Here is a 12,708-nt window from a genome sequence, read left to right as displayed (position 1 = left end):
ATTTATTGGAGACAGAGTCTCGCTCTGTTGCCCAGGATGGAGTGCAGTGGCGCCATCTTCACTCACTGCAACCTCTGCCTCCTGGGTTCAAGTGATTCTCGGGCCTGCCTCAGCCTCCTGAGTAGCTGGGACTACAGGCACCCACCTCCACACCCGGCTAGTTTTTTGTCTTTTTAGTAGAGACGGGGTTTCACCATGCTGGCCAGGCTGGTCTTTTTTTTGTTTTGTTTTGACATGGAGTCTCGCTCTGTCAACCAGGCTGGAGTGCAGTGGCACGATCTCGGCTCACTGCAAGCCCCACCTCCCAGGTTCACACCATTCTCCTGCCACAGCCTCCAGAGTAGCTGGGACTACAGGTGCCCACCACCACGCCCAGCTGATTATTTTTTGTATTTTTAGTAAAGACGGGGTTTCATCGTGTTAGCCAGGATGGTCTTGATCTCCTGACCTCATCATCCGCACATCTCGGCCTCCCAAAGTGCTGGGATTACAGGCATGAGCCACCACGCCCTGCCCCAGGCTGGTCTTGAACTCCTGACCTTGTGATCTGCCCGCCTTGGCCCTCCAAAGTGCTGGCATTACAGACGTGAGCCACCGCACCTGGCCTCATTTATTATTTTGTAATCACATTATAAATTGTCATTTATTATTTCATAATTACATTATAAATGATCATTTCAGAATTACATTATATATTTTCATTTATTTCATAATTACACTATAGATTATCATTTATTATTCCACAATTACATTATAAATTATGGTTATATTATACAATAGCATTTGCTTCATAATTACATTAGATTATCATTTATTTTTAAATTACATTATATTTATTTCATAATTACATTATAAATTATCTTATAATTAGAAATGATCATTTATTTCATAATTGCAATATAAATTATTATTAATTTCATAATACCATGGTAAGTTATCATTTATTATTTCATAATTACATTATGTAATGGTACGCTTTAATAATTATTAATATACAATTAATAATTATTAACCATTCAATTAATAGTTAATTAACTAGCAATGTATATGTAATTCTATAATTACATCATAGAATATGATATCTAATTTATACATAAATTATATTATTCAAGTATATTACCCATAATTTGCAAGTATAGTATAGAATCCCGTTATAGGATCCTATTACGTTTTAGAATTTTGTTATATATATTTGACTCTACAATTGGAATTTAGACCCCAGACCGGCCCCCCTCCTGTTTGGCTTAAGGGCGATGACCAGAGACCCTGGCCCAACTACCTCCCCTGGTTACCCGCAGGCAGGTGGCACCATGGGGGGGGCGGGGGGGGGGGCGGGGCGGACTCGCGCACGCGCAGTGCAAAAGGCCGGGCTCCCGGAAGTCCCTCCTCCCAGGGGCGGAGCCAGGGCAAGAAGGAGAAACCGGGTGCTGCCGCGCGGCCTCTTCCGCGAGCCCGCGCGCCGGAAGTGGAAATGCGTCATAGAGGGCGGGCGGCGACGGCGGTGGCGGCGTCGGAGGCGCCTCCAGGGGACTGTGGCGGCGCCCGGCGGTGAGGCCGCGCCTGTCCGGGGATCGTCGGGGGACGGCGGGAGCTTGGGCCAGCGGCGGCGGCGGCCTGGGACGCAGGCGGAGCCCCGCGCAGGTGAGTGCCGCCCCCGTGACTCCCGGGCCTGGCTGCAGCCGGCGAACGCTTCGCTCCTAGGGCCGGGCCCGGGGGGCCGGGGCTTGGGAGGCGGCGCCTAGGGGTCTCGGAGGTGACGGGGGTGGGGTTGGGGTGCGTGGGGTTGGGGGGCGTGGGGTGCCACCGGGGGGCTGGGAGCGCCTGGGGCCGTACGGGGGAATCGGGGGCTGGGGAGGTCTGCGGTCGGGGTCCCGGGGTCCCTGGAAGTAGGGGTAGGGGCTGGAGCGGTTCCTGGGACTGCATCGAAGGAGCTGAGGCCTGCAGCGGTGTCGGAGGGCTGGGAGCTCGGGGGATCGGATGGGCGGGAGACTAGGAGGCCTGGGACTAGGGGACGTGGCGCTGCGGTCGCTCCTAGGTCTACAGTGGGAAGCAAGGGGCTGTCCGGGGTTTTCGGAGGCTGGGGCGGTGCTGTGTAGGTTGGGGTATTGGGGCTCATCCAGGAGGGTGGTGGGGGGCGGGGAACTGAGGAGCTGAGGGTACCGAGTGGCCAAGGGCCTGAGAATGTGTGGGGCCCTGCCAGGGGTGCCAGCGGCAGCCTGAGGCTATGCTGGGGGGCTGCGGTAGGTGGGAATACCAGGGGCAATGCCGCGTACTGGGGATTGGGCAGCCAGGTGTACCGGGGTGGTCGGAGGGCGCTGGAGGCCAGAGTGGGGAGGGTTCCTGGGTGGTGAAGTTGCTGGGGCCGCTTGGGTTCTGGGGGAGGGTTCACTGGTCTGTGTCCAGACTGGAGCCCCTCCCTGGTGCCCCACTGACCTTTTCTGGTAGCTTCTCCACCCTCCCTCCCTTCTTTCGCACCTCCCACCTCGGGCTTGGGCGAGGAGGCCGTCTCCTGGGCCTGGCAGGAAGCCTCCAGGTTGATGGGGTGGGCGGCCGGGCCGGAGGCGGTCACCTGAGATGTTTGGGTTTCTGTGTGTGAAGCTTCCTCTACTTGGACTTGGCCGTCAGGAAGTGGCTGCCCGTCAGCTCAGCAGGGAAGAGGTGGGTTAAAGAAGGTGGGCGGAGAAAGAAGGCGCAGATGGGGGACTTCGGCCCCTATAACTTGTGGAAAGTTCCTTGTACTTTTTGGCTTTGAGTGGGTTAAAGCTGGGATACGTCTGGCCTTCGTGGAGATTACTAGGGTTCATGGTTCTGGATTGTTTTTGTAGCCCGAGACTTCCTGTTTTATCAGGGCAAGTACAGGGCCGCCGCCCCCTCCACAAAACCTTTCCAGATGCCTGCAGCTGTGCTCTCCCTGGCCCCTTCCCTTCCCCAGTGTCTTTCTGCCCCTTCCCGTGGAGGTAGGCGTTTGTAGCGTCCCCGTTCCTACTTGACCTGTGTGAGGGGCCTGGTCGTGCTCAGCTTCCTATTCTGCAGGCCTTGGGAGCTGCTGGCTGCTGGATGTAGGGTGTCGGGCAGTGCTGACTGAGGCTTTGAAACTAACCTGTTCTTTATCAGCTCGGCTTTTTCCCCTTTGGTGTACTCTTAATGATTTCAAAAAGTAAAAAACTCCGTTGAGATGGCTGTTAACAAAGTGGAAACCAGTCTCTGACACGGCAGAGAGACACTGCTGTTTCTCTTCTCCGGGTCCAGAAAGTGCCTGCTGGCTTGGCCCCTCCTCATTGGCGGGGGAGGTGGGGGGTGCTGGTGCTGACTGTCTGCGTCTTATGTTTCAGGCCCAAGGTCCCGGAGGCTATGGCAGCGGCTACCATCGTGCACGACACGTCTGAGGCCGTGGAGCTCTGCCCTGCTTACGGCTTGTACCTGAAGCCCATCACCAAGATGACCATCAGCGTGGCACTCCCACAGCTGAAGCAGCCGGGGAAGTCCATCTCCAACTGGGAGGTGATGGAGAGGCTGAAGGGCATGGTGCACAACCACCAGTTCTCCACGCTGCGTATTTCCAAGAGCACCATGGACTTCATCCGCTTCGAGGGGGAAGTGGAGAACAAGAGCCTGGTCAAGTCTTTTCTGGCCTGCCTGGACGGCAAGACCATCAAGCTCAGCGGCTTCTCCGACATCCTGAAGGTGCGCGCGGCCGAGTTCAAGATCGACTTCCCCACCCGCCACGACTGGGACTCCTTCTTCCGCGACGCCAAGGACATGAACGAGACCCTGCCGGGGGAGCGGCCGGACACCATCCACTTGGAGGGGCTGCCCTGCAAGTGGTTCGCCCTGAAGGAGTCGGGCTCCGAGAAGCCCAGCGAGGACGTCCTGGTCAAGGTGTTTGAGAAGTTCGGGGAGATCCGGAATGTGGACATCCCCATGCTGGACCCCTACCGGGAGGAGATGACGGGCCGCAACTTCCACACCTTCAGTTTCGGGGGGCACTTGAACTTCGAGGCCTATGTGCAGTACCGCGAGTACGTGGGCTTCATCCAGGCCATGAGCGCCCTGCGCGGGATGAAACTCATGTACAAGGGCGAGGACGGCAAGGCCGTGGCCTGCAACATCAAGGTGAGTCCTGCGCACCGAGAGCCACGCGCTTCCTCCCTCCGGCGACTTCCTTCCAGCAGGGTCAGCAGAACGCTCCCAGCCACACCCCTGAGGCTGTGGGGACCTCCCCTAAGTAAAATGGCAGCAACAGTCCTGTGCCTGTCCAGTTTCAGAGGCACAGGCGTGAGGTGGAGTAGGGGTCCCGTGCTGTGGTTTTGGAAATTCGGTATCTTAAGGAAGATGTGGGGGAGACACAGGTCATATAGTAGGTGAGGGGTGGAGCCTCAGGAACTCTGACAGGGATTTGAACTGTGTCAGAACCAAGAGAACCTGGCCTTCCCAGAATGCACCTTGAAACCGGGGCTGAACATTCCCTTTAGCCTCATGTGCTTTTTTATTTTTTTTATTTTTATTATTTTTTCGAGGCAGAGTCTCGATCTGTTTCCTGGGCTGGAGTGCACTGGCGCAATCTTTGCTCAGTGCATCCTCTGCCTCCTGGGTTCGAGTGATTCTTCTGCCTCAGCCTCCCGAGTAGCTGGGACTACAGGCGCGTGCCATCACACCTGGCTAATTTTTGTATTTTTAGTAGAAACAGGGTTTTGCCGTATTGGCCAGGCTGGTCTCGAACTCCTGACCTCATGAACTGCCTGCCTCGCCCTCCCAAAGTGCTGGGATTACAGGCGTGAGCCAGCCACTGCGCTCAGCCTAGCCTCGTGTTTTGACCGTGTTGGTTTCACAGTGACAAATGAGCCAGCCTCCTGGAGGGGGTTTTGTGGCCTTAAGATGTGCCCTGTGGGTGTGGGCAGGCGGCCTGCTCAGTGACTGTGGCCACAGGGAATGGTGGAGCCGGGTAGCGGAAGGGGAGCTCGCGGCGGTGGCGTGTCACTTGTGTTCAGTAAGTGGCAAGGGCTAGTTGGTGTTCCTCGCTGAGTCGTAACTCCGTGGGATGAGCTAAGTCTTGAGCCACTGATGGTGACTTGAAGGGATTGGTTTGGCTTCTGGGCTCCACTGTCTGGGTCTGCACCGGATGTGAGTGGTGAGCGGGCGCTCAGGCTCTGAGGCCACTCGGCCCTACGGCCCAGGAGAGGGCGCCTGGCCGTGTGTCTGGGGGGTTTTGGGGGAAGGCCATCTGACACTGTTTTTGCTTTTAAAGGTTTCTTTTGATTCGACCAAACACCTGAGTGATGCCTCAATTAAGAAGCGGCAGCTGGAGAGGCAGAAGCTTCAGGAACTGGAGCAGCAAAGAGAAGAACAAAAGCGCAGAGAGAAGGAAGCGGAGGAGAGGCAGCGAGCGGAGGAAAGGTACCTTCTGCGGGAGCGGGCCCTCGGCGCTGGTGTCTGGCACCTGGGAGTGTGCGCAGACCCGTGTGCGTGTGTCTGCATGTATTCCTGTGCGTGTGTGTGTGCATGCTTGTGAGCTTGTGTGTGTACCTGTGTGCATGGACGCATGTGTGCCTGTGAACCGGTGTGTGTACTTTGTATGTACGTATGTGCGCCCGAGAGTGTGTGCCTGAGCATCTGTGTGCACATGTGCCTGTGTGTGCGTGCATGTGTGTGAGCTCGTGTGTGTACCTGTGTGCATATGTACGCATGTGTGCCTACGTGTGTGTGCCTCTGCGTCTGTGCACACATGCCTCTGTGCATGCATGCGTGCCTGTGAGCTCCTGTACCTGTGTGCGTATGTACGCATGTGTGCCCACGTGTCTGTGCCTCTGCGTCTGTGCACACATGCCTCTGTGCATGCATGCGTGCCTGTGAGCTCCTGTACCTGTGTGCGTATGTACGCATGTGTGCCTACGTGTGTGTGCCTCTGCGTCTGTGCACACATGCCTCTGTGTGTACATGCGTGCCTGTGAGCTCATGTACCTGTGTGCGTATGTACGCATGTGTGCCCACGTGTGCCTCTGCATCTGTGCGCACGTGCCTGTGTGTGTGCATGCGTGCCTGTGAGCTCGTGTACCTGTGTGCATGTGTGTACCTGTGTGTGTATGTGCCCGTGTGCCCACGTGTGTGTGCCTCTGTATCTGTGCACATAGCACACATGTGCCTGTGTGCATGCGTGTGTGCCTGTGAACCCGTGTGTGTACTTGTGTGCACACGTATGGGTGTGTGTGCGTGCCTGTGGGTGCTCAGCTGTGCACGTGAGGACCTGCGTGAGTGGCTGCTTGAGACGTAGCAGAATATGCATGTCTCTCTTTTTCTTGTCACACGTCGTGGTCTGACACCATCTCTGCCGGCTCCCGGCACCGCGCCTTGCCCGAAGAGCCACCTCTTCTCCCTCCACATGCTGTTCACACCTCCTGCTGAAACAAGCAGAATGCCTTGGCTGTTTGCAAGTTTGCATTTAGGTTGAGGCTACATTTACAAAATGAAGTAGAGGGTTGATGGTGATGGCCAGATTTAAAAAAAAAACAAAAACAAAAAACCAATGATAGGACAAAAACCCGGTTTCACATAAGAGGCCTTTAAAGCAATTGCCTGGGTCGTTCACTGTGGTTGCGGTACCAGAGACAACCTCAGGTCACTCTTTGTAGCCCCTTTTATCTTCTTAGTATTGCAGGAGGGAACCAACAACTTCCTGTGAATCCCGTGAGGCGGAATCCTCCTCCTCCTCCTACTCCATCCCTCCCACCCTCCTAGTGAGGCGGATTCCTCCTCCTCCTCCTCTTCCTCCTCCGTCTCTCCTGCCGTGTCCTCTGACGACTTTGGTGCGTCCTGCACGTCTGTTGCGCTTCATGTCGCCGATATCAAGTCTGGGACGTGTTGGACTTGGCTGGGGGGCTCCTGGACAGCCTCTGGTGGGACCGAGTTGGTCCGTTTTGTTTCCATTTCTCACTGCTTTATGTGACGCTGGTGCCAGCGTGTTGATGTGTGTGGCCGGTGATGTTTGCACAAGAGTCCCGGCACTGAACTCCTGGGAGCAGGTCCATCCTGCTCGTGGTGTTCTTTACGTAGCCCCCGTTGCCTCCCCAGGGGAGAGTCGGGTTGTCAGCCTCTGAATCTGAACCCCGAGGGCTCCTTAGGTGAGGCAGGTGCAGTGTGTAAGCGAGTGGCTGTGAATGTGCTGGCGGGGGGGCCCATGTCAGCCGTCAGGATTCCCAGGACCTAAGGCAGGCAGCACAGAGAGGCAGACGCCCTGGGAGGGAGGGACATGCTGCTGCGTCGCCATCCTGGGAGGCGGCCCCTGGGAGGGGCGGTTCGGATGTGGGGTTGAGTCCAGGTCCCCTGTGTCAGCCGCTGTCAGGCCGACCAGGACAGCTGGGGTGGGAGACAGTCCTGGGACGTTACAGGGACTCTTCCGGGCTGCAGACACAGCCCAGGCCTGGCCGAATGTGCCTGTCCACATTCTGGAAGTGTGGAGTGGGACTCAGAGCCTCGGACCTCTCAGTGTTGCAGGAGTGTCCCCGCAACATTTCAGAAAGCAGCTTGCGGGTGCGGAGAAGAAGCTGCATCCTTGATCTTTCCCTGAGGAGAGATGGACGTTGGAGTAGTGGAGTGTGTCTCTGCAGGGAAGGGACCCCGTCTGCGTGGCCAGACCACAGAGGGATTGGGGGAAGCGGGGCCGGGCCATGAGGTTCTCGAGAGCAGGATGGGGTGTCCAGAGCCCCAGGGAGGGGCAGGCCTGTTGTCTGGGGGAGCTGGCCAGGAGGGCTCCACACGCAGGGCCGTACTTGCCCCCGCTGTCCCCCAGTGTCCTTCCTCAGAGGCTGAGCATGAGGGGAGGCCCAGGGCAGCCTCCTGCATTTCTTTCTGGTGGGTGGAGATGAGGCGTCTTTGCTTGTTCAGCCCTCACGGGTAACTTTGAGCTTGATGAGAGCTGTCCTCTGAAAGCTGCCCAGCCTCGAGGCGTCGGTGTGAGTCCCGCCTAAGGGCGTGCTGTGTGCTGGGCTGCCCTGAGCCACCCTCCAAGCTCGTGGGGCGGTGACAGCTCACAGGGCGGTTAAACCTTCAGCACATGAAACTGCCTGAGGACCTGCTGTGGATCACTGCCTGGGCGTCGGCACCTGGCCCGGCCCCCTTCTTGGGGTGGCAGAGCGTGGGATGCCTTTTCTCCCGGCCTGCTCCTCCTTGTCCCCGTGTCTCCTCTCGCCTTGGTGTCTGCGTGGGTCTGTGTCACCCCGGCAGGCTTTGTGGCCTCACTAGGCAGTTGGCACCCATCCAGGCTTCAGAAGTCTCCGCCTCCGTGTCGTGTTCCATAGGAACAGCTGCAACTTGTTCCTATGTCCAGTGTTGGTTGAAATGCATTTGAGAGTGGCAGGGCGGGGGAGGGTGAGCTGGGGAACTCCCTACTGTGTCTTGTGGACTCTCTCTGGGGACCGTGCCCCTCCCCGGCCGCATTCATCCTCACTTCCTGGACACCCCTCTCCACAGGAAAAGTGCAAGGAGCTGAGTGGCGTGGCTGTGGTTGGATTAGTTTAGAGAGAGGTCCCCCCGTGCCAGTGCTGTGTGGTGCCCTCACAGGAGTCCTGCACAACAAGGAGTCACCCAGCGCGGTTCCTGGTGGGCAGAAGCGGCCTCCCCCGCGCCGCCGTGCATCCCGGGGCCTTGTTGGGCCTGCTGGGGTTCCTCTTTCACCCGTCCGTCCGTCTTTCCCCTGACCGGGGGCGTGGCTTTTGATGTGGTCGGTCCAGTGGTCGTTTTCTTCGTGGTTTCAGGGTTGGGTCGCACTTAGCAGGACGGTGTGTTGGAAGGTCACGGAACTCCTCGCCCGGCTCACTCCTTCCACCTCTCGGGCTGCTTTGAGTCAACTGAGGTCCACTTTGGGATAAAGAGTTAAATGCTTAATCGTTGCATTGTGGCCTGTTCCGCCGTGTGTGAAAAGCCGCTTGTATGGTGTGTGGTGTGTTGGCTGCAGCGCGCTCTGTGACGAGCCCCCGGTGTGTTCCACACAGGAAACAGAAGGAGCTGGAAGAGCTGGAGCGAGAGAGGAAAAGAGAAGAGAAGCTTCGCAAGAGGGAGCAGAAGCAGAGGGACCGTGAGCTGCGCCGGAATCAGAAGAAGCTGGAGAAGCTGCAGGCAGAGGAGCAGAAGCAGCTGCAGGAGAAGATCAAGCTGGAGGAGCGCAAGCTGCTGCTGGCCCAGAGGAACCTGCAGTCCATCCGGCTCATCGCCGAGCTGCTCAGCAGAGCCAAGGTACCCGGGGGCTCCCTCTGCAGCCGCCAGCCGCGCCCGGGCTGCCCTCGGTGCCCTCCCCTGAAATGCGGGCGGCGTCACGGCGCCGTTTCCCCGCCGGCTGCAGCTGTAGCCATGAAACCAGCTTTAATGCCGAGGATGACGGCTCCTGCCCGGGAGGGTGTAGCGCTCGTCTGTCGTGATTTCAGAGCTGTGACAGTTTCCTTTTGCAAAGCTGGTGCATTCAGGTTCCCCGAGCAGGCTGGCAGCCTCCCGGGGGCCGCGGCAGAGGCTCTCTGTTTCCTTTGGGTCGGGGCAGTGGCAGAGAGTGCAGGGGGCCGCTCTCTCTGGCCCATGCCTCTGTGTGTGGTCAGCTGGCCTGGCTGTGACCTCACCAGTGGCCCAGAGCAGAGGGGCAAGGTGGGCTGGGGGGAGGGCTGAGCACACAGAGGGGGCCTGCCGTGGGCCCGGGTCCCTCCTCCGCAGAGTGAACCTGACAGGTCTCACCAGCGCCGGTACTGACGACCCCCTCAGCACCAAGAGCCTCCCTGCTCCTCCTGCAGGCGCGACTGGTAACTCCCATGAGCCCGGGGCCAGGGCCCACAGACAGACAGACCTCCCCAGGACAGACGTCCCCGGCACGCTCCTTGTCCTCAGGAGGGCCGCGTCCCCCTGGAGTCCAACGCGGGGCGACCCCATAACCTGTTGTCTGATTACAGTTGTGATAAGTCCCCGGGAAGGAGCATGACAAGAGTCTGAGACATGTGGCAGCCCAGTCCTTACCTCATGGTGAATATTGAAGACACTAACCCAGGCTAGGCCAGGCTCGCCCCGCAGCTACGGCGGCGGCATGTGTCTGCGGCGTCATCTCAGCTCCCTGTTGCTGGCGGCCGCTTGTGACCTAACCGCAGGCGCCTGTGTGCAACGTGGTGGGGCTCCCGGCAGGGCCCGGCTCTGCGCAAGAGGCCCGCCCTGGGGCTGCGCCGAGTCGCTTTGCCAAGGGGTTTCCTTCTCACTCAGACGCATGATGGCCCCAGGTGTGGCCGCGGGAGCCGAGGGATGGACGGGCTGGACCTGGCTCGCCGTAGGAGACGCCCCCCACCCCAGGGCTGGAGTCCAGCCAGGCCGCTGATCCTGCATCCCCAGACCATGGGGCCTCCAAACACCTTCCCAGCTCCTGTCCCACGTGTCCGGCCAGGCTCGGGAACCGGGCTCAGCTGCACTTTCCTCTTCCCCGCAGGCTGTGAAGCTACGGGAACAGGAGCAGAAGGAGGAGAAGCTGAGGCTCCAGCAGCAGGAGGAGCGGCGGCGGCTGCAGGAGGCCGAGCTGCGGCGCGTGGAGGAGGAGAAGGAGCGCGCGCTGGGCCTGCAGCGGAAAGAGCGGGAGCTGCGCGAGCGGCTGCTGAGCATCCTGCTGAGCAAGAAGCCGGACGACGGCCACGCGCACGACGAGCTGGGCGTGGCACACGCCGACCTGCTGCAGCCCGTCCTGGACATCCTGCAGACCGTGTCGTCCGGCTGTGTGAGCGCCACCACGCTGCACCCCCTCGGGGGTCAGCCCCCGGCCGGTGCCCCCAAGGAGAGCCCGGCCCACCCAGAAGCCGACGGCGCTCCCAAAAGCGTGAACGGGAGCGTGGCCGAGGAGGCCCCGTGCAAGGAGGGCCAGAGCTCCTGTCGTGTGGCCCCCGAGGATGGCTCTCCAGAGAAGAGGTGCCCGGGCGGCGTCCTCTCCTGCATTCCTGACAACAACCAACAGCCCAAGGGCATCCCTGCCTGCGAGCAGAATGTCTCCAAAAAGGACACCCGGTCGGAACAGGACAAGTGCAACCGGGAGCCCAGCAAGGGCCGGGGCCGGGCCACCGGAGACGGGCTTGATGACCGGCACAAGCGGGAGAGGAGCCGGGCCAGGCGGGCCGGCAGCAGGGAGGACGGGAGGCCGCGCAAGGAGCGGCGGCCCCACAAGAAGCACGCCTACAAGGATGACAGCCCCCGCCGGCGCAGCACGAGCCCGGACCACACCCGGTCTCGGAGGTCCCACAGCAAAGACAGGCACCGGAGGGAGCGGAGCCGGGAGCGGAGGGGCAGCGCCAGCAGGAAGCACAGCCGCCACCGCCGCCGAAGCGAGCGGTCGCGCTCCCGGTCCCCGAGCAGGCACCGCAGTACCTGGAACAGGTAATGACGGGCACGGCCTGTCCAGGAAAGACCAGGACCTGCTCGAGCCTCCTGGCCGCTCCTTGGCCGCTCTCCATCCACCCCTGCAAAGCCAAGACCCTTCTGCAGCCACGAATGTCCAAGGAGCCCGCTGGCAGGAAGGAAGACACCATGCTTTAGAGATCCATCTTTCTCCACTCACCACAGCGTACTTGGCACTTCAGTTTCAAACACGTAGTCCTTTAAAACTTGATCCGATAGCTTTAACGCGGCCGCTCCTCTCTCAGTCAGGAAAATTGCACAGACCGACAGTCGTGAGGATGGCAGAGCTGCTGCATTCCCCCACACGGGGATTTCTGTGTCTGCTTGGCGACCTCCGTGCGTGCACGGGCCACCAGAGTCACACTGGCACTGAAAAGAAAGCGTTGCCCTGGTGATTTTTTCCCCCTGTTTGTAATTTTAACTGATCAGGAAATGCAGTTTGGGTGGGATGCCGAATCGTCGTGCTGACATTGAGTCACGGATGAGGAAGGTACAAGTCCTTTAAGATCAAAACTCAAACGGGCCGTTCCTTCTAAGGTGTCGGTATGTGGGGAGTGGTACAAAATGGTCTCATGCTCCTTCAAAAACATTCACGTTTTACAACTTCAAGGAATTAAGCATAAAAAAGATTGGTTAAAAGCTTTGGTTTCTAGTAAAGGTTAGTGTGTGTGGTTTTTTTAAGAAGCTGTTTTGCTAAATTATTTTTACTTGGAATGTTTCAAACAGATTTCAGGCTGCAAACTTGTTTTATAATCGTTTGCTTCTCCAAGTGAAGCTCAGAAATACCTAAAAATAGCTGTAACGTTCGCGTTAGGAAAGATGGTGTTTATTCCAGTTTGCATTTTTATGGTGAAATAAAATCCTTTTCCAATGAACTAAAATTTTTCACGCTTACGATTTTTGTGTTTTTATGTTCCTTAGACTGCATTATTCAGCTGAGGCTAGCCAAGTGTGCGTGAAACCAGTAGAGATCGTTCGCTTTTCCTAGAACTGCTGATTCAATGATGACATATCCCACAGCTCTCCCGCAGCTGTACGGTGGTAGTAACCTTCTGAGAGGAGAATCCTGGCTCTTAAGAGGCATCTGATTTGTTTGCTGAGAACATAAACATAGCCAAATTCCCAAAACCAATCTTTTTTAAAGCCAAGGAGCTGTTTTTAAAGCAAATTTAAAAGACGGTCGTTCTTTTTTTTTTTTGAGCCGGAGTCTCGCTCTGTCACCCAGGCTGCAGTGCAGTGGCATGATCTCGGCTTACTGCAAGCTCCGCCTCCCGGGTTCACACCATTCTCCTGCCTCGGCTTCCCAAGTAG

General features: G+C 57.9%; 1 protein-coding gene across 2 annotated transcripts; it reads left to right on the top strand.

Moving 5' to 3' along the window:
* Positions 1 to 1,451: 1,451 nt before the first annotated feature.
* AKAP17A (A-kinase anchoring protein 17A) lies at positions 1,452 to 12,278 on the top strand. Of its 2 annotated transcripts, none has more exons than XM_016943791.4 (5): positions 1,452 to 1,641; positions 3,333 to 4,113; positions 5,246 to 5,394; positions 8,985 to 9,225; positions 10,445 to 12,278. In XM_016943791.4, the coding sequence occupies exons 2-5, from the start codon at positions 3,352 to 3,354 to the stop codon at positions 11,378 to 11,380; spliced, it is 2,088 nt and encodes a 695-aa protein (XP_016799280.2). In that variant the 5' UTR covers positions 1,452 to 1,641; positions 3,333 to 3,351; the 3' UTR covers positions 11,381 to 12,278. The 2 variants fall into 2 exon arrangements, with proteins under 2 accessions (XP_016799280.2, XP_016799281.2); XM_016943792.4 differs by lacking the exon at positions 1,452 to 1,641 and adding an exon at positions 2,506 to 2,658.
* The last annotated feature ends 430 nt before the right edge of the window (positions 12,279 to 12,708 follow it).

The sequence above is a fragment of the Pan troglodytes genome, chromosome Y, assembly GCF_028858775.2.
Source record: "Pan troglodytes isolate AG18354 chromosome Y, NHGRI_mPanTro3-v2.0_pri, whole genome shotgun sequence".
NCBI lineage: Eukaryota > Metazoa > Chordata > Mammalia > Primates > Hominidae > Pan > Pan troglodytes.
Note: the sequence above shows the minus strand (reverse complement) of the source record. Positions and strands in the feature narration are given on the sequence as shown.

Bases quoted from the DNA above. Each gene is read 5' to 3' on its own strand.
- AKAP17A (XM_016943791.4), top strand. From the start codon at position 3,352: ATGGCAGCGGCTACCATCGTGCACGACACGTCTGAGGCCGTGGAGCTC. The intron at 4,114-5,245 runs GTGAGTCCTGCG...TTGCTTTTAAAG, and splicing joins CCGTGGCCTGCAACATCAAG to GTTTCTTTTGATTCGACCAA. The intron at 9,226-10,444 runs GTACCCGGGGGC...TCTTCCCCGCAG, and splicing joins AGCTGCTCAGCAGAGCCAAG to GCTGTGAAGCTACGGGAACA.